Source organism: Aptenodytes patagonicus, chromosome 22 (genome assembly GCF_965638725.1).
Source record: "Aptenodytes patagonicus chromosome 22, bAptPat1.pri.cur, whole genome shotgun sequence".
Lineage (NCBI taxonomy): Eukaryota > Metazoa > Chordata > Aves > Sphenisciformes > Spheniscidae > Aptenodytes > Aptenodytes patagonicus.
In genome coordinates, this window is record NC_134970.1 from 6,598,075 (window position 1) to 6,619,238 (window position 21,164).

At 48.7% G+C, this 21,164-nt stretch overlaps 1 protein-coding gene across 1 annotated transcript in view; it reads left to right on the forward strand.

The window, feature by feature from the left end:
- The first annotated feature begins 1,406 nt into the window (after nucleotides 1–1,406).
- The window catches only part of PKP1 (plakophilin 1), a 48,510-nt gene continuing 28,752 nt past the window's right edge, over nucleotides 1,407–21,164 (forward strand). Inside the window, exons 1-3 of the mRNA XM_076358015.1 lie at nucleotides 1,407–1,761; nucleotides 9,003–9,103; nucleotides 19,415–19,839. Coding sequence (XP_076214130.1) covers nucleotides 1,560–1,761; nucleotides 9,003–9,103; nucleotides 19,415–19,839 — 728 coding nt within the window. The 5' untranslated portion in view covers nucleotides 1,407–1,559. The remainder of the gene's footprint in view (nucleotides 1,762–9,002; nucleotides 9,104–19,414; nucleotides 19,840–21,164) is intronic.

Sequence of the window (21,164 nt, forward strand, 5' to 3'; positions counted from 1 at the left end):
ATGCTCACAAGCCACCAGGTAAACACGAAACCTGATGAATGGGAATCAAATAAAGTGCTTTCCTGCTGCTTTCAAGGAGGGACCCAGCATCTGTGAGCTGAAAGCACCAGGCCTGCGGGCAGCCAGACCCTGAGCACTGATGATTCCCACCAGAGAGAAACCTCACAAGTCCTCTCCACCACAGTACCCTCCATCTGGCAGCGCAGAGGAGCCTGCACCTCCTGGCCCTTCTCCGGGCTGTGTGCTGACACAAGCACCCAGGACCCGGTCCTGGGGGGCCCCGGAAGCCTCTGCCCTGGGCAGCCTCCCCTCGGCCTCCCTCCTGATGGAGTTTGTGCCTCTTCTCCTGTATCAGCCTCTTGTGGCTTGGCAGGAGTTTTGTCAGTGCTTGCTGTGACCTGAAACTGGTCACACCAGCACCGAGGTGTTTGGTTCTCTGCAAACGAGTTGCTGCAGTGTGGCTTGGCAGAGGGAACATTCCCTGCTCAAATTCATAACCTGGCATGTCATTTCTTGTACAGCCATTTTATCTTCTATTCTGCTTGCTAAAAGTCCTATTTTTCTCCATGTTACCCCAAGTTACTTGCAAAGATTGCCCCAACTCTTTGACCGGTGGCTGGCCTGATTTCTCCATAGGGCTGTCCCTGCAAAAAGTGGGACCCCCTTTGGGAAGAGGTCTTACTCCCATGAACACAGCAGCACTCTGCAGTCAGCAGGACCCTCCACGACCCCTACTTTAACTGCTCTGCAGGCAACCCTGCAGTCCTGGGCTCAGCGGGGTGGTTTTGCAACCTGTGCAGGCAGACGAAGCTTTTTGCAAATGGGGAGCTGGACACATTGACCTGGGAGCATCTCGGCAGGACGGAGGCTGGACCCCCAGGCAGAAACGGGCACTATGGGCAACGTTGCTCCTCTGACCCATGGCGTGTGCAATGCTGCCTCCTACTAGCAGGGGCGTCCCCAGGCTCTTGGCACTGAGGCACCATTTTGATCCAGTTTAGACTAAGGGAAATAATAAAATACAAGATGAGCAGGCTGTGTGGGAGATCCTCCAGCCCTCTGGCTGCCGAAGAGCACCGTTTCCTACCCAGACCCACAAAGCCTCACCCGTGAGTCCTTCACAGTGAAGGGGACAGCGATGTCCGTCCCCAACCCTCATGCCTCCCAGCCTTGCCCGCTCCCCATTGGTACCCACACACCCCCCTCGACCCGTCCATTTCGGCGCAGGCTGGGGGAGGCAGATTTGGGGTGAGGGCAGCGGGGAGCCGTGTGCCCTGCAGCAGTGGTGCGGGGGCTGCAAGTGAGCCGTGGCGGGGAGCGCGTGGGTGTGTGCAGGCAGGGCTGTATATCCAGTCTGGCAGAGGGTGTGCCTGCTCACACGCCGGGGAGCTGAGGCGGAAGCAGGAGCCCTGAGACACCCTCGGCCAGGGGACGTATGGCAAGGAAGGGTTCGGGAGATTAACCCCAGCACAAGACTTGTTTGCTGTTGCCTTGTGTTGTGCGCGGTCAGGTGAAGTGCAGCCCCCTCTCCCCCCCAGCCCTACGGTCTGCTTGCAGCCATGCTTCACTCTCCACTGAAAACAGCGTTGGCGTATGAGTGTTTCCAAGATCAGGCCAGCTCCACTCTGGCTCTGCCCTCGGACCACAAGCTGAAAACTAAGGGCACGGGAAAACAGCGGGTCCAAGAGCAAGTGATGATGACGGTGAAGCGGCAGAAGCAAAAGTCGTCTGTGTCGTCGAGCGTGGGCCACTCCAACCGAGGTAAAATCCCACTGCGCTCCGGACAGCAAGGGGGTCCTCTCTGGGGACAGAGCAGCTGCTATGGGGTGCTTTTGTGGGGTTTTGTTTGTGGGGACAGACTGGTTCGCGTCTCTCACGGGTTACCTCGGGCAGGGGATGCCGAGGTCTCTTGCACTGGATGGAAGAGTTAGGACAAGATGAGGAGCTGGATGCATCGACTCCCTCCCAAGTGGAGCTGATCTCCCGGGAGTGCTGCACTGCTCCACATCCCTGAGGCACTTGGACATTTCAGTGTGGTGCTATTAACCACTTGTTCCCTGGCTCTAAAGCTGGAGTAGCTGCCTAACCTTTGCAAATCCTTCCTCTGCGAGTGTCCCCATGGTTGGAATCCTCCACCAGACCCGTCCCCTCCTGCGGATGGCCAAAGCTAGCAGCGTTGCTCATCCACTGTGCCATGGGGCCGGGAGCTGGCCACAAGTTGGGGCTAGGCTGTCTCCTGAGCATTGCGGCAGGTGGAGAGCAGGCAGCTCTGCCTACACACAGGACACAAACCTGAGCTTGGGATTTGCCTCTGAAGCTCCCAACATGTCTCCCATTTGCAGGCTGAGAAGTGTGGGAGCCTCGGGGACACCCCAGTGTGAGTGGTAGGAAGGAGATGAGTTAGGAGGAGAGATGTCCTTTTCTTACCGCAGTGGCTTGTGTTGGTTCAGTGGGGATGCTTCGCAGCCCCCTCCGTTTTGCCGATGGGTAGAAAGGGGTGTAGGGGTCCAGGCAGCCAGTCCACCTCCATGCACTGAGTCTGTGCCATAGAAAGCAAGCAATCAGCTGAGTCCTGGAGCCAGGTTTCCTACTGGAATACCTTCCTCTTTGGGTCAAGGCTTGGCAAATGGTTTTCTTCACTGTCCTTGCATCTGGAGAAAGCTGATTTGGAGGTAAACCCCAGCTTTCCCCAGCCAGGAGCTGCAAACCCAGAGGGTTGCGACAGCCACAGTGCAAAACCTCCTGGCTCTCGGAGGTGCTTTCACCAGCAGCTGCAGCGAGCTCACTGGCCTGGCTGAGTTCACTGGGAAGAGGAAAGCCCAATGCTTTGGGGGAGAAAGGGGTGCTGGGGCTGGGACTGAACCGTTCAGCCACGTCTGGAGTGAGCAGCATGTAGAGGGGTGTTTGCTGGAAAGCTGGGTGAGCTGGGCCAGTCTCTGCCACCTCTTTCTGGGACTATGGCTTGCCCGGCAGCTTTGCCAAGCTGGATCGTGAGGCTGAATCCAGCACTGGTGAGGTGTCATGGTCCAGACACGCGTTTTGGGCTGGTTTACCAAGAGAAGCTGGGTGGCACTAGGCTGCCGGGTGAAGAGTGGAGGTGGTGCTCCCATAGGAGCCATCCTGGCTATATGTATTGCAATTGCTGTGACGGAGGGAATAGAGCAGCTTCATGGTAGCTGGCATGTGTGCAGTGACCCATGATGGGCACCGCCAGGAACAAATCTCTGCTTTCTCTTTTTTCATGTGTTTGTGGACGTAGACTCCAAGGGGTGGGTGGGGGACGGGGCAAGGAGAGCTTTCTTCTGCCAACAAAATGGAAGATGCAAATCTCGTCCTACCTCAGGAGAGTTTATTGCTTGAGGGGTTATGGTGCCAGACCTGACAAAATAAATTACAAACCAGTATGAGACGAGAGGCTCTGGATGGGGACTGGGGCACTGCCAGCCTCCCTTTCCAGTGGAGGAGTATTTCAAGGGGAAGCGGGCAGAGAGATGTCTCCCACTGCTGCCCATAGGCAGGAAGGAAGGGAGGCAGAGGGGGATTATTCCGCTTGGAGAGGAGCCCAGGTGAAACCTCTGGGAGAGGAAAAAAAAAAACCAAACCCCAAATTCCCAAGCTGCCTGTCTCTGCTCAACAGGCTGAAGATAAACCCCTCCTCTAGACACTTTTGGAAATGTCTGGGAATGGGAATTGCGTGGAAATGTGCAGCTCTGGTTTCTGTGTCCCAGGGAAGCTGAGTCATATCCAGCTCCCAGGAGCTGCCTCCAAACACGGGGCCAACGCCGTCCCGTTCCCACCACGGGGAGGTTGGCAAGCACGAAGGTCCTGATGGCTGATTCACCCCGGCGGCTGCTCTCTCAGTGCATTTCTGGACAGAATCCCAGAAGGGCAAGAGGCTGCCATTTATTCTCGGGGTTTTCTCCTGGGTTGAAGCCTGAGAGGGTCAGGTTAAACTTTCAAGTATTGATTTTTACTGCTGTTGGTCCAAACATTAGCTGAGCAGACCTAATGAGAAGCATTAATGTTTCCTACAAACAGGCTACATGGGTCTGTCAGGCGTGGATGTCTGCCTGTTCAAATGCTCCTCCAACATCAGCTACCTGCATCCCCCCATGATTTCTCAGAGATGCTCCTCAGAGGCAGCACAAGCTGGGGAATTCACAAAGCCCCTTGATAAATGTTCGAGTGCTTTGTTCCCTCTGCACCCAGACAGTTTCCTGCGTGTCTCTGGTTAGGTGTTGGTCCAGGTCTAGCCGTCTGTTGCTGCATTTTGATCTGTGGTTTGAGCAGAAGCTGAAGTGCAGCGCAGAGCTTCCCCCAGCTTCAGGAACCCATGCGCCTGTGTATGTAGGATGGGGTGCATGGACATGGACCCATCTTGCATGTAGCAGGGATGGGTGTTGATGTATCCCATAACTGGAGTTTCCTTAGAGGGTCAACGGACGTTCCCTCAATGTCCTGCTAATTGATGGATTCATCAAATTAGTCAGTTATTTGGAGTCCAGCAGATCAAGGCGTTGTGGCCACTCTCTGAAGATCTGGTGTCACCCAATATGTGCACAAGCCACCGCAGGGCAAGGTCATCCATTTGGGCTCAAACTGGTGTGCACTGGGGTAGGGCAGCGAGCAGAAACCAGTTGCAAGCAGCATAATCCTGCACCCACAGTGGGGCCTTTTCTCAGCCCAGCAGCTATGGATGTTTCCAAGGATGGCTGCAGAGTTTTGAGTCTGTGGAGTCTGCCCTCCTTGGGTTTTGGGTCTGTGGGGTCTGCCCTAGGGCATATCTGCTCTCCTCACCATGGGAGTAAGTAACTGGATGGCTCCTTCTGAATTTGCAAGTAATGCAAATTTCCAGGGAAAATGAATTTCAGTGGCATGGCAGGAGAAAAGGCCAGGCCAAGCTGAACCAGCTCCTCATAGCCAACAGCACTAGTCTGCGAAGTCCTCTGGCTAAAGAAAAGTTTTGCCAGTGACTCGTCACTGGCTGGCAGGGTATAGCAGGGAGCAAAGGAAACCCAACCAAGGAGTGTCGTATCCAACTGTCTCGTGGCTGAGCTGTGATTTAGAGGTTTGCTATGCTGGCTGTGGCTGAGAGGGGAGAAATCCTGCCTAGCTCTAATGAGGGTCATTACTCTGATGTGAAGGGAAGAGGAGATTTTGGGGATAGTAAGTCTTTTGAAGACTTCTGTAACCTTCCCCCATTATGAGATGATTCAGTGAAAGCCATCCACTCTTCCACAAACCTTAAATTATTGGTATAGAAAAAATACCAAAACTCTTTACCTCATAGGCCAGAAGGCAGAAACAAAGTTTGGTCATTCCTTCAAGAATCTCAACTTCTGGGATTTCAGTAACACTTCACTCCTAGGAGGCATCCAGGCTTTGCTTTGTGCCTCCCACAGGCCCTCTTCTCTTACTACTTTTTTCCTATGTTTAATCATCCTTATTGTTTTAAAGCCATGCATAGTTTATTATTTAACTCGTCTAGCCTGCACTACCAGTGACTGGTTCTTGTCTTGCCTTTCCCTGCCACAGATTAATATTTATTAACATGCATCCATTTCCACAATGCTCCCTGTTAGCTTTATGTGTCCGGCTGAAGTCTTTCACTGTCGCGCTTGAAAAATGGCACTTTTAACACAATTCTTCTCCTTGCCTCAGCCTCTTAGCTTCAAGGGGTGTAAAGTTGCCTTTGAAAGTAAAGTAAATAACTCATCAAGCACAGGCACATTGGGTGAGGTGGAAGTCTCAGTTTGCTCTGCAATGATTGATAACAGCTATAGAGAGGAGGATGAGGGCAAGGTGAGTATGTGGTGGGGCTCACAGTGATTGAGTGCAAGATCTTGTAATCCTTACCTCTTGTAGTTAGATTTTACCCTCATGAACTGTCCCGCTGAAGTTAAATGAGATTTTAGATTGTCCAAGTTTCAAAGGAAATGCCTTGGGGGAATGACAATTTGGGGGTGGGAGACAGGGGTCCCTATGACAGCCCAGCCAGTGCCTGAGCAGTCCTCGGGGGTATTTTCTGCCCACAGCCACCATCGCTGGGAGGCTATGCTTCGTCTGAGTGATTCTCATCCATGTCTTTTCTGCCTCTGTCACATCTATTATCTAATACAGTGGTTTTAATTGCCTCTGTGTTTGTCCAAGTGCAAGTGTGCACTTCACAGACCTAAACAGCTGCTTGGATGACAACAAATGGGACACGACATATTGATATAGCTAGAAAAAAAGCACCAGGGAGGCATGTCCCCCAAAGAACATTTCCACCCCCTGCCAAAATGTTTTTTTCAGGAGATAATCTGTTTTTATCCCAGATTCTCAGGACCTGTGACCAGCTTGTGTGGTCTTTACCCTTGAGGTGGTTGAAAAGAGGAATATCCTTCCTCTCCCCGAGGGCTGGTCATACACCTCCAAACTGGATCTCAAGATGAACCAGGCAGAGAAGTGTTTAAACTTGCAGGACTAAACAAAGGTGATGTTTTCTTTAGCCACCTCCATCAGAAAATCCCCAGGTTCTTCATGGCCTTCAGACTGAGCTCTCCAAGCAATAAATCACAGTTGCGTGGTGGCAGGAGAAGCACCTTCTCCAACCAGCAAGGTGGCTTCAAAATGCCTTGAACATTTGAGGTTATATATAATTATGTATTTATAAGCTCTTATATACCAGTTCTTGGAGGCGAAGGCAACTCTTCAACAACTGAAGAACATGAACTTGCATGAACTGCCCAGTCTCTTGAATTTGGCCATGAATAGTGGTGAATTTATACAAGAAAATTGGAGATATGCCTAAACTGGCTTATTTTTGGTGTCTCCTTGCTCAACCCCAGAGTCTTTAGTGCAGTGCATGGCAAGAATGGATCCTGAAAGGAAAAGCATGGTCTCCAGGGAAGACTGGTCAGATTAACCTGTGAGTCGTGCCAAGAAACCCTTTCTTCCAACTGCTCACTCACAGTGTCAGCAAAATGCTCCCAGGTACTCCCGCCTGCAGTTACATGATGTTTGCGTGGACAAGAGGTTGATTGTAAGAAGGAATTCCCAGGAAACTGCTATCATGGGATTGTTTTATCTTTGTGCTCAGAACCATTGTTACTAGCTAACTTTGTCCCCTGGTGAATCACCTGGCCCAAACTTACCATTTCAAGTCCTGCTTTGCTTCCGCTGAAGCTCAACACTAATGTCCTGATCTGGAGTGTCTGGGAAATCCCAGGGTGGGGAGGGAAGCACAAGGTGAAGGGCACAGCTGAATTGTATCTCCCGTTCCATGTCTATGGCCATTTCCTTGCCTTATCAGCAACTTCTGTGCAACTTAATATATATGAAGCGATCAGGGCTGGAGAGAGATTAATAGGGAACAATGCCCACCAAGTCTCTAGACTATGGAAAATGAGATCCTGTGGTTTTCTGCACAAGTGTATGTCTGTGAAACTACTCTGCTGTTGCTTATTCTGCATTCAGTGATGTTCTTCAGATGCTGCCATCCATGCAGTCTTGCTCCTCTCTTGTTGACAATAGAAAGCAAATCTCATTATTTATACTGCATCTACGGGAATCACCTTCCTGAGAAAATGCAAGAATTTTTAGCCACGAACCAAATCACCATAACAGGTTCTGGATGCCTCAGGCAAGGCAATAAACTAGATTTATTCCAAGGATCAGTGGCTGTAGAAGACCTGAGTGGCTTCAGGGCCTTTGTGGTCGAGCTTATCCAGTTTATCTGAGAGATGAGTCTTATCAAACAATCGGAGAGATTAGGATATTTCTGGCATTACCCACCAGTTTAGGTGCATAACTTAAGACAGGTAAGTCCTGATTTTGTACTTGGTTAGACATTCAGAGCTTCCCCTGGAAGTTAATTGGAGTGTAGGATTTGCACTTCCTCATAACGGGACTTGGGATGCCACAATTATTGAGCACTTTTGAAAATGAAACTTAAATGACCTTAAACTCTTTTGGAGCATCTGAAGGGGGTTAAGGGAATTCCAGTGTTGAAAGAGAATGATTCGCTTCATTTTTTCTTGTAGCGATGAATGTAGCATTGAGTAAAATACTTTTAGGAGGGATCCAAAGATTGCACTGCCAAGGGCTACTGGTGAGAGACGGCTGGAAGAGCTTTTAGTAGGGCTGGGATAGGTAAATCCAAACACTCTGAATAAAGCACTGAGAAATAGTAGAAACGGCTGATGGGTTCCTCCTGATCCAAGATATTTACATCTTTACAAAACATATCTGAGATCTAGTCTCACATACCTCCCCAGTGCCCCAAAAATAACGATGGAGTTTAATACATTTTCAGGAAAAGAAAGTACAAATATACAGAGAGATCTTTTAGAGACAGGAGATTGAAATTTAAGGCAGTGCAATTAGGTTTTTAGTGTTTGACTATTTCAGATCCCCAGGTGTTAAATAGACTCGATCATCATTTACCCATCATGTTTGTTATTTACTATTTATTGAATTGAGCAAGCCTTGCTAAGGCTGCTTGTGTTGATGTGATTATTAGTATTCAGACCAGGAAAGCCAGACTGGCGAAAGGGTCGGGGGTGGGTTTTGCCTTCAGAGAAGAGGCAAATTTTATTACCTCCAGGTCAGAATAAAGGAAGTATGTTCCAGGTTCAGACCTTCCAGGATGTGTAGCACAAAATATCATCCAGTTCCTCTCATACAGCAAAGACCTAAGACATTGGCCCGGCCTCTGACCCTGTCTGCTCTTGTCCACTGTAGATTTTATTGCACTTGGTCTTTTATGCTGAAAACCTTAGGCTGTTGCTTGTGGTCTGAGGGCTGGAGCTTCCAAGAGCTCTTCCAAAAGGAACATCTTCTGTGAGTTGCCTGCAATGGCAAAGACTCAACTTACTGCTTGTCTTTCCTACGTTCCTGTTAAGTCTTCTAACTCTGTTATTCTTCAGTAACTAAACTCACTGGAAAAAAGAGCGCTATGCTCTGAGGGGGTGCCTGCTGGGACTGCTTTCTCCTGCTGACCATGCTTTTTCCATTTATAGGTTCCATTTACGATGGTTTAGCTGATGGTTATGGCTACGGGACATCCCGGGGCAGCTATTACACCAAAACCCAAACAGGAAACAGCAACTGGGGATATCCGGTAAGATACTCTTTTATCTGGGAACTGTGGCGTAGTCTTGAGGTAACCTGTACAGAAAGCACCCTCTAGCAGGAGCAGTCACGTAGCAAGGTCATAGCACTTCAGAAACTTGCCCGAGAGAGATTATGCATGGCTATGGCTATCTTAGAAAGTAATTCAATGCAATGGAAGAGGATGATCGAGGACCCTATATCTATGTTGTATGTGGTTGGGGATTTTAGCATGGACAAGATTTAGTTTGGTTTTGTGGATTAATACCCACACGGCACAAGAGGTTTGAAGCTGTCTGAAGGATCAGTCATGGGTTCAGACTCTTACAACTCAGTTCAAGTTTGGAGCACATCCATTACTCACCTGGAACAGTTTCCATTTTTGTTTCCATGTACCAAAACTTCTCTGTGAACAACATTAATGTGGTTGAGTGGTGATGATCAGGGGTTTTGCATTATTACTGTGTTGCTATTCCTAATCTCAGTGCTAGTGCAGACCCTTTTCAGACATTCTCTGAGCTTGGAAAAGAGGTGGTCCACTTCTCCCATAGTGATTTCCAAAGAAAATATTACAACTTGCCAGAAAAAGCACAGGTGAGATAGTACTTGTCTTTGTGCAATCTGAGTTTATACGTCCCACAGAGGTCCTGGTCTTGTCCTTGGTGACAGACTCTGGGTATACTGGGAATCACTCCAAACCACTCCATCGTCTACTGGGACAACTTGTGCTCGTGTTGCCCCTCCACCTCAGACCTGTATTCTGTTCTTCCTTGGTTTTTATCAGCTACAAAGTAGAAAGGACCTGTCGGAAAAGGACCTGGGGGTGCTGGTTGACAGCCGGCTGAACATGAGCCGGCTGTGTGCCCAGGCGGCCAAGAAGGCCAATGGCATCCTGGCCTGTATCAGAAAGAGTGTGGCCAGCAGCAGTAGGGAAGTGATCGTGCCCCTGTACTCGGCACTGGTGAGGCCGCACCTCCAATACTGTGTTCAGTTTTGGGCCCCTCACTACAAGAAGGACGTCGAGGTGCTGGAGTGTGTGCAGAGAAGGGCAACGAGGCTGGTGAGGGGTCTGGAGAACAAGTCTTATGAGGAGCGGCTGAGGGAACTGGGGTTGTTTAGCCTGCAGAAAAGGAGGCTGAGGGGAGACCTCATCGCTCTCTACAACTCCCTGAAAGGAGGTTGTAGCGAGGTGGGGTCGGTCTCTTCTCCCAAGGAACAAGCGATAGGACAAGAGGAAATGGCCTCAAGTTGTGCCAGGGGAGGTTTAGATTGGACGTGAGGAAAAATTTCTTTATTGAAAGAGTGGTGAAACATTGGAACAGGCTGCCCAGGGAAGTGGTGGAGTCACCATCCCTGGAGGTATTTAAAAGACGAGTAGATGAGGCGCTTAGGGACATGGTTTAGTGGGCATGGTGGTGGTTGGACTCGATGATCTTAGAGGTCTTTTCCAACTTTAACGATTCTATGATTCTATGAAAGAACCAATTCACAGATCTGGGATTTGAATACGGGGAAAAAACAAAGGGCTCCTGTCAACAACTCTGGAACTGTAAAGCAGCTGCCTGTCAACCGTCAAAGGGTTGAACCAGAAAAGTTGCTTGTGTTGGCTTCAAGCACAGAGACAGAGGGTTGAAGCTTTTCCTGGTAGTTGCCAGATCTTCTGCCTGTTCATAGCATCAGCATTCCTCAGCTTCAGAAAGATTTATCTGTTGTCTTTCTTAATGGCCTTGGTGTAGCATGCTTGCTTCAAGGCAGCAATGTCATTTGCTAGGTTTGCATCACTGGGTTTGCTGCCTGCTGCATGTTCACTAGGAAGGACTGGGAGCACTGGCATGTCTTTGAAATTTTTATTTACAGACCAGCTGTTGGCTTGTTTCAATGTCCTTTGCTGAGCTGGTTAAATCCCAGACAGTGGTGTTTCTGCCTGGTCTAAGACCAAAAGAGTGACTGTGATGGGTCAGAGCAGAGGTCCATCCTGTCTCCATCACTAAGGCAGTGATGGGCCCCCGCAGAAGGGTCTAAGCATGGTAAGCAGGCGGTGATGCATCCCAGAGTGTTTTTGTGGCCACCAGAAATTTGCAACTGAGGGACCTCATGAGCCAGAGGTGGAGTCTCTGAGCTTCAGAAGTCAAATTATTGTGATGTTTTGTTTCGATGATATATTGCTCTTTGTCTACTGTGATTCCTGAATGGAGTTTGTTATGCTTTGTCTAAGCAAAACTGCTCTGTTCCAGCCATTCCAGTAGTTTCTAGCTGGTTTTTTTTGTTAAAGAGCGGAAGCTAAGCCCCAACTCTGCAGTTGCCCCTCCAGGTCATGCTCATGCTGGCAAGGTGGTACTGCAGCTAGTGTTGCTGGTGTGAGGATTATTGTTTAATTTTGTTCATTCCTGATCTTCTTCCCAATCATTATGACAGCTGGAGACAAATGTTAGGTAGTTAGAAATGCCACTGGCTGCTGGGGATTTCAGTCCAGCAATGTTGGTGTTCTGGTGAACAGCTTGCAAGATGATTACAAAGATCAAGGCCTCCATTAGACACCGTAGAGTACCGTGGACACAGCAGTTCAGTCACTTCTAGTTCACCATGGGCTTATGCAGCTCATGGCGTTTCTCTGAAGGGCTCTTCTGCATTTATTGATGAGGGAAGTTCTTTCTCCAAACCTAAGTGTCTTACAAGCCTTTCATTTTAGAAATTTTTGGTAAAGATCTTCAGGACCTGGGCTACTTTAGAAAAAGGGACTGGGACTTGTAAAGGATTCACAGTAAAATTTGTCTTACCTAACTGTGTCTATCTAAAAATCAGCTACTTAGTCTTAACAAGTCACCTAGACTCCTCCCATAGCCAACAAAGAGAGAGGTACGAAGAGGTGATTCATCTCCTCTATCTTGGAGATCTGTCAGGTCAGGATGAATCAGCCCCTCTGGATGCCTATCTCCTTCCACTGGTAGCTGGATTGGAGCAGTCACCTAACAGGTAGATGACTGCAGTTAGGGGCGATGAGTCCCGAGTGCCATTGGCACATTGGAACATATAACCTCAAGCCTAAATCTGCTTAACAAGCTTAATAGACATCATGCTCCCCAACCACACCGAGGAACCTCCTCCATTTTGCTTCTTCCAGAAATGTATTAAAGGTTTACGCACATCCATGACCAGCCTCCAGCTTGGGTTAACTTTAACTTTTGTCTATGGTCCTGTTTGAAGTCTGTGCAGGTTCTAGGCATTCTAAAAAATGTTTCCTATTTGTAATTCCTGGGTTGTAAGACATGAAAACAAAGATAAAGCAAATCTGTTTTTGAAGACAAAATTGCTGGACTTCTTTCCAGCTGGAGCTGGTGCTGTGAATGTTTCTGAGAAGTTGCAAAGTCCTTTGAGATGCACAGGCAAATTCAGATATTTCAGGGAAATGACCCGGTATAGTATTCAGGAAAGTTACTTACTCTTAATACTTCTGGAGTTTAAAAGGTGTAAAAGGCAATCCATGTCCATGTTGCTGCTCCATAGCACCTGCAACTTAGACACTGCTCTTAGATTGCCTTAATCTAAGGTGACTCTAAATGACTGGAGGTATCCTGTCTCACCCACAGCTCTTAAAAACTATTATTCCTGAATTCCTCCTTTTGTCTTGTTTTGTGTCTTCTTGGAAATCTCAAGCTTTTTGCTTCTGAGTTTTCTTCCCAACCTTATGATACCGATGTTCAAATATTAGAGCAAAAGAAGTGATAGATCTGGAGGAACAGCTCTCTCTGGATCAGTCAATGCTTCTGACTAAAACCTTTGATTTACCCATTATTAAAGACTATTTTCTGCTTATTCCTCTTGTGGAGTGCCTTGTTTGTAGCATCACTGTAACTAGCATTGCAATGAGTACCTGCTCATTATCAGTGTAGGTAACACTGAAATCAGTGGGACCACTCCAGAAACAGGCACTCTCAGGGTAGCAGGTTTGCACTTGGCTGCAGCGTTTTCTTGGCTCACGTGTCAGGCTCAGCCTTCAGGGATGAAGACCCCAGTCCCATTTGCACAGTGACCATGGTGGGATGCAGTAATGGGTGGATTAGTGACTGCAAACCCCTCTGTGTTAGGTGATCTTTCAATCCAGGCACTGTTGAGCCCAGAAGACCCTTAGAGACATTTGTCACCCTACTGACAATGTGAGTTATGAGAGGCCACCAGGAGCTGGCTATGCCATGTCCTGACGTAAGGCCTGAGCAGTGCCTGAGGTCCCACAGAAGGTACAGTGGTGACCACAATTTACACAGACAAACCTGAGGGAGGTTTAAGTAGGCTAAACTGGGCACCTAGAGCAGTGCAGTCATGGCAGGAGAAGTCTCAGCATGAGCTGCACTCTTGACTCTGACATCTCAATACAACCCCAAAAATGGGATCTGTTCAGCACTGGGCTCAAAGCCACTGTCACAGTCCGGTGGCCCGTGGGCTGCAGTGAGTGTGCTGTTCACCCCAACTGCAGGCACAGCTTTGGAGATGCACAGCCACATCCCAAACACCAAGGGAAGGCAGTATTTGGAGCCAGGATGCATGCTGTCAGCAAAGACCCTCTGAGCTTTAATTCCCACTTGCAGCAATACTGCTCTTGCCTGGGTCTGCTGGGTTGGCAGGTCCATCCTTGCTAGAGAGTCAAGGGGGGTTCCCAGATCTCATGTCTGTTTTGGCACTGTCAAGATGATGCAGTATCAGGACAAGGTGCAGAAGCACACCCAACCTCCCCGTGCTGCTGCTTCCACAAGAAAGAAATACACCGGCATGATGTGGGTGTAAGCTGCAGCATGTCCCCCCCCGGCACTGCCCCAAAAAAGGGGCAAACAAGCCCCTGGTGTGCTGGGTAGGGAAGGAGGCGCATCTTGGACATTAGGGTGCTCTGCCTCCCACAGGGTGAGCATATCATCATCCCCACAGAGCTGACCTCAGCCCGGGGCTTGTAGCGAGTAACGTTTCTGAGAGGAGCCCTGCTCCCAGACCAAGGAATGTTTGACATGTCTGATGCTGCTCTGATTAAAGCAGTTAACTGAGCTGGATGCTGGCACATAACAGCTGGGGACCAGTGGCTACTGGGCCACCAGTGCTCACCACTGCTTTCCTCAGGCACCACTGCTGGGGTCTCAGGCTCTGTGCTGCACTGGCCCACCCAGCTTGGTGTCTGTAGCAATTATGTCCGTTATGGCACTAATGAAAAACATGCACTTTGGTGATCCCTCTGTGCTAGAGACTGTATGTAGATACTTAAACAAATGTTCTCTGTGGGAGAAAGTTGCAGAGCTTTCTCTCCCAAATGCATCATCTGCATGAGAGGTGTTCGCCACGAGCCGGGAACACTCCCTGCTATCCCTGGCTGGCTTTGCCTCTGTGGACAAAAATCTCTCATTGTCAGCGGGAGCTTTGTTCCATAAGGATTTCAGGGCAAAATTTGTCATTTGCTGTGATGACACATTCAAATTTAGAAGAACCCCAAAAATAGAGTGGTTTGGGCAATCTTACCAAATCTTACCAAAAAACCAAAGATTTGTCGTTGCGCATCGTTGCTCGGTCAGACCCTGGTCTCCCTGTGAGGTTTTGCAAGAGGCTTTATGCTTTGGAGTAGTAAGTTGGACATCACCTTCCCTGGCCAGAACAAACTGAACCATCAGGACCTAAATCCCAGCTGCATAAAGAACCAGATGAAAAAGCATACGGAAAGGCAGCACCCAGGAGAGGTGGGAAAGAGCGTTTCAGAAATAGATAAACAATTTTTTGGCTGGTTTTGCAGTTTTGCAATTTTTCTCTCTGCAATGGAGTGTGTAGCAGGCCGCAGCTAAAGCATTTCGCAAGTAGCATCAAGAGTTTTCCCCACCCATCACTCAGGGTGGGACGCTGTCTTGTTGCATTGCCTGTGCTTTGCCTTCCAGCCTGGGAGAAACCTGCTCCTGACGTGTTTATACGGAGTCCTTTACTTCTCTCCGTCTGCTGCTCTAGAAACAAACAAATTGCAAGGGAAAAAAATTAGAGCTAGGTAATGAACTGATCGCGTCCTTAGATGCAGAAGTCAGAAACACCCAGTTATCTGGGAGGGCCTCCGAGGTGGAAAGGCAACGCTGAGATCGGAGCACGATTCCTGGGGCTGGTGCGCCTTTTGCTCTGTGCTTCTGCTTCTCTGGAAAGCGGGAGGAGGAGAGGGCCTCTTCCTGTTAAACAAAAGGCTTTATGGAAGAAAAAGACAGAAAAGGACTCATGATCAATATTGGGATAATGCCACTTTGACTTTCTCTCTAGCACCAGTTTTATTTAAGTTGAAATAAGAGGTTAAAGATATTTATTTACCTGTCTGGTGTGACTGTTGGGTATTCCAACTGATGTTTCTAAAATGGTCCCATATCGCAGGCTGAGAACTGGTGATCCACAAATGCTTATTAATTTAAAGGCAGGTCTTTGCTGCTGCCAGTGAAGGAAAGCACCTACTCCTTGGGCCTGATAAGAACACCTGCGTGCTATCAGTGCTCATCTTCACTGCCTTTCCTCCCCGTGCCTCCCCTCGTTGTTTTAATATGAATGAACGGCTCCCAAGGCTTGGCCTCAAACATACAGGCTCGTTTCACAGTAGGGAGGAGAAGGTCAGGCTAAAATTCAGGATGTCAGCGTTGCCTGGCTGCACATGAGCATCTTCCTGCATCCTACAAGTGCAGGGGACTGCCAGTGCATGATGGCGTCTGGCTGAAAGGAGAGACCTACCAAACTGCCCCGACTTCTCAGGTCGCATGGGGAGAAGTCTTGGTGACAGCCTGTGCTCTTCTAAGATGGTTTCCAGATCTTGCAGTGCAGAGGAAATCACTGCTTTCTGTCTCCACCCCGCTTTGAGGGACTTCCTTGTCTTTTCCAGCATTTCTCCGCACTCCTAAAGGGAGGAGGTGTGGACCTGGCCCACCTCCCCCATGCAAACACGCACAAGCAGTGGGCAGATGCAATTCAGGGTGTTAGGAAATCTGGGTGGTTTATGAGGTTTGACGGCGAGAGATTGATTATTTCCTTTCACTAATGCTATTCTGCATAGGGAGAGCTCACTCTACACACGTAATGGCATCAGCAAAAGTTGTGAGATTGTTGTCAGGTGGCTCTTTAAACCACAGACTATGTAATAGCATCACCTTCACCTTCAGAGATGTCATTTCTTCTCCAGATGGCAGAGTGCCTCACTCCTACCTTGCTGTGCATCCTATCTCACTGATCGCTGCATCCAGCAAGGAGATAACAACATGGGGAACTCCATTCCCTTGGCCACGTCTGCTCCAGTGTTAGAAGTGAAGGTCTCTGACGTAGCCTGGTGAACATCTGCAATGGGGACATAGGTTTTAGTCTGAGAAAGCTGCTCTTAAGGCACAGACACGGCACTTTGCTGAGATCAAGAAGCGATCAGGTCAGCTATATCTGCGCAAGGATTCATAGAGACTATTTGGGAATCAGGTCTGAAATCCGCTGAAGCTGGCAGGAGACTCCTCATCGATTTGGAGGCTTTGGGTCAGGCTCCTGCTGCGAAGAGGAATTCTAAGATACCAATTAGGTCCGTGCCACTTGAAAGAGATTAAAATGGGCTCAGCCAAGCATCTGGTAGAATCAGCAATAAAAGTCATGCACTGACTTTGGTAATGAGCTTCACATCACACGGGAACTATTTTCCCATGAGTTTGCAAAAGGCTTCCCCGCCCTGCCAGGACCTGCACTGACTTGCTGCTCAGGGCTCCCTGTGTTGCAGAAAGGTGTCTTTCCAAAACAGGCGGACGCTTTGCTTCACCCATCTCAGGGCTGGCAAGAAAGAGGACAATGCTATATGCCACTATAAAACACAGCAGGAAATATAGAATTGATAATTCTATATCTATAAACACAGACACACTCACACCTTCCCTCGCCCGTTCTGCTGGCGGAGAGCCCATGTGAGTACGCTGGAGAGCAAACAATAGCTTTAGATAAATAACGAGTTAGCTCTTCCATGGTTAGCTGAATTGGTTTCAGCAAATGCCCAGGGGCTCCATGGCTCTGCCAAGCTCCTAACAGCCCTACAAAATAATCCTAGCTTATACTGACTCATAAAGAAAAAAAACAGGGCTCACATCTAACAAGCTGCTGCTCTGTCCTCCAGCCAGCTGCTGCCAGTGGCGAGCCCTGGGAGTGGGTTCCCCGCTCCACTGAGCAGCAAAGTCCACCCTGCACCTTCCTGCCACAGCCCGATCCCGTCCCTCACTGTCCTGAGGGTTTCTGAACCCAGGAAAATGAAGAAAAAATGAGGATGATATCATCCTTAGAAGGACATACTCATCTGCAGTGGGGTAGATCATGACTTCATGAAAGGTCACTTTGCTGTTGCTGCGTGCGTGTGCTGCATACAAAGCAAAACCAGGATGGAGAGAACCTCTGTGCGTGGCCATCCTGGAAATTTCAGTGGGCTTGCACCACTGCCAGGGCAGCCCTCGAGACTCATTGCACTTACCCATGTGCCTCGTCCTTGCTCTTCTTATCGCATGCAAATTCTTCTTCCAAATCCCTGGGAGCTCTGCAGTGTGCACCAAACCTGTTGCCTGCTGGGCTGCAGCACTAACAGGTTTTTTCTGTGTCCTCTGGAGTAAATGCAAAGAGAATTTGCTCCCTTTTCTCCCTTTCCAGCAATTCACCTGTTTAGATGCAAACTTGCAGAATGAAAGTACGAAAACTACTTCAGACTGGTGCTCAAATGACAGAGCAATCTGGGAATCGACGTAGCTGGACTAAAGGGTTTCTTCTTATCCAGATGGCATGCCTGCTAGGTAACCGCTTTTAAAAGTTTTCAGCCGTTACCTGCACAACTCTCTGGGACACAGCAGAGAGGATTCACTGCATTCCTGAAGATCAGTTTGTTAATGGAAATATTTGGCTTAATTAATTAACATAATGACAATTCTGCAGAGTGTTGGAGACAGGAATGATGCTGAGTGTGCTCAGGGCTGGGATGAAGTTGGGGCAGAGCAGCGGGACTCAGGGTGAGCCTACAGAGGATACCAATTTCTCTGTCACGCGGTGTTTCTAGGTTAGGAAATACGGATTTTTTTCAGTGACATGAACTATTGCATCAGGCACAGGCTTTTCACACCTTGTGCCTTGAACCTCCATGGAAATAATAAAGTGCCAGTGTTGACTTTTCTCTCCCAGCCAAGGATCCTTGGGTGGCTTTTGCAGAAAGAGGCATCCAAAGTACTGCTGCTTAAAGTTAGGTGAGAAAAAAAAAACTTGGCCCAACAAGAAACCATGGATGACCTTTCCTGAGATAAACCAAAGGGGGATGGGGTAGGCACTTTTATTCTTTAGGGTTTTTTATGCCTGTTTGCTGCATGTCTTGGAGATCTGCTTGCCAGCATGCTGAGGGAGATGCACTGGAAAAACTCAATATCATGGAGCAAACAGCACTAAAATAGCTTTATTTATTTTCCTTTCTGGAGTACACACCTTAGCAACTTGTCTCTCACTTGGACACAACCCTGCAGGCTTCCAGGTGCCAGCGTTGACATCCAGAAGGTTTAATACTGCGAAAGAATATTGGATTCAATCCTGGTGTACTTAGGGCAAATCTGGAGGATTTTTGGTGAGGTGGTGAAGACATTTTGAACTGATAGCAGGCCAGCTAAAGCCATTTTTTCATTTGATTAATTGCAGTTGGTTTTTTACTGTCTTTTATTCTTTTTTTTTCTTCCTGACTTAGTCATCTCAACTCTTCTTGCATATCCCCCATTGTTCTCAGAACATCCCATTATATGAGCTGATACTACACACCTTGTAACTCATCAGCAGATACTCATTGTCTCCACTTGTTTCTTGGCACAATGAGATTCAAGAATCCCTTCTTACTGATTTTTCACTCCCTTTACTCCCTTCCTAAGGAACTTACGGAAGGGGAACAAAATAGCATAAGGAAATTAAAAATAAACGCAAGCAGTGCTGGAAGGCCAGAACGGGACATCATTCTCTGTGATGGCAAGAGCTCCTCTAATTACAGGTTGGGTTAGACCCCTTGTGTTGGAAATAAGGCATTTTCTCTAATGCCAGGGTCATGTTTGAGCTTTCAGTTCTGCTTTGAAGCTCCTGGATGCCTGATCACTAAGTGTCCCTAGATTTCAAGGGAGGGTTTGGCACCTTTGTAAGGGCTGCGGGTGGGCTAACCTCCTGTAAATTTTGGGCCACAAAAATACCTAAGAGGCATAGGAATTTGGTAGCCGTGACACCCACGCAGGAGTGGTGTTAGAAATATTGATCTGCAGCTCAACCCTTTCCTAATTTTTCTGTCTCCTGTTTTCTCGCTGACCAGCTGTACAACGGGACCCTGAAGCGGGACGCGGAGAACAGGCGCTACAGCTCGTACAGCCAGATGGAGGGCTGGGGCAGCAAGCACTATAGCAAGGCTGTCTGCAGCCCCGCCAGGGCCGGCAGCGACTACTGCTTTGTGCAGAACATCAAGAGCAGCCGGAGCGAGCCTGACCTCTACTGTGAACCACCCCGGGGCACGCTGAGGAAGAGCCAGGTGGGGGGCCGGGCAGAGCACAAGGCAACCTTGAACCGCCAGAGCATCTACAGCAGCTGTAGCACCCAGCAAGGAACTACCAGGACAAGTAAAAAAATGCCAGCACGGGCCCTCTCCTGCCCCTCAAGCAACAAGCCCGATGTGGTCTATGCCCAGCCCATGATGAGCTGCAAGCAGGATGCGGTTTATGGACAGGCTCAGTCCAGCTCCAAGTAAGTCTGCTGCAGTGTGCTGAATCTGAGTAAATGTAGACATCTGCTGTGGAGGTTTGTCCATCAGAGCTAGTCACCTGAGCTGCTTTAGAGCCACTGGAGATCTGCTCACCAGTGCACACCGTCCTTAATCGCATCCTACAGTAGAGTCTAAAGTGGGTCAGATGAGTCACACTCTTAAAGGGCTTATTTCTTTTCATGGGCTATGGAGGGAAACCAATATGACTGGCTCACTGTATATATCTCTGCTGTAGCTGTGTGATGTTGGGCAAGATGATCCCCCGGTCTCTCTGGTGGTATTAGCCGACAGCTCCTTTGCAAGATGAGGGTGGGGAGGTGAAGAGCGGAAAGCCTGGTGTGCAGTTTGGGTGCCTCTCCTGGCTGTTGCACTGCTTTGATTTGGCAGAAAACAAACTTAAAAAATCAACTAACTTTGAAGGAGTTGGTTCCTGAGGGTCTGACTCAGAGCAGAGCTGAGAACCTGCTGAGCAGTCGTATTTACCCCTCTGTCTTTCCATTCAGCCCTTGCTTCATTCATCCAAAAGGTCTGATTTGGGTTCCAGAAAAAATTGAGTCAGAAATTGAAATAAATAGCCTAATTGGAATAATTTACCTAGCCAGGAAAGAGGAGGGAACGGAAGCTGTTCAATTCCTTCCTGCCCAGAGCATCCAGTCCCATTGGGGTTAGGAATTATGCAAGGGTGGAGGATGGTCCTTCATGTCTCAGTTAGCATCAGGTCCCTTCTTGTACATGTTGCCTACAACAACAGGGCATGTAAAACACACCAGTGAGCTCAGACACTCCCAAGCTGATATATCTGTGCAATGCAGCAGAGCTCTCACTAAAAAAACCCTGGTGGGGTTTTGATGGCATTGCAGTGATGTTGATTCAAAGCTGCCCTGTTGCTCCGGCTCTGGAGCACCAACCGCATTCTGCCATAGTCTTGGAAGAGATTTGGTCTACACAATCCATAGTTTTGGAAGACTATGGTTTGCATGTTTTGAACTGCAAAACATTGCAATTCAAGGTTGCAGTGTTTTGTTGGGCTGGAGAAGGAGGGTCTGCATCTTCCACAGGTGTTCCCAGGGGCTACTGCACTACCGTTGCTGCATCACTGTCATACGGGGCCTGCTCTGCACCAACCCAGAAGTTATCACAACTCCCAGACAGACATGGCAGCTTGTCACACAAACGCTAGAAGCTCCCGAGCTCATTCCTGGTGGTCCCTCGTCCAAAAGAGAATTTGCACACTGCAGCATAAGTGTGAGACTAATTAACAGGCCTTCATCATAACTCACACCAAAGGCCTGAGACTGTTGAGCCG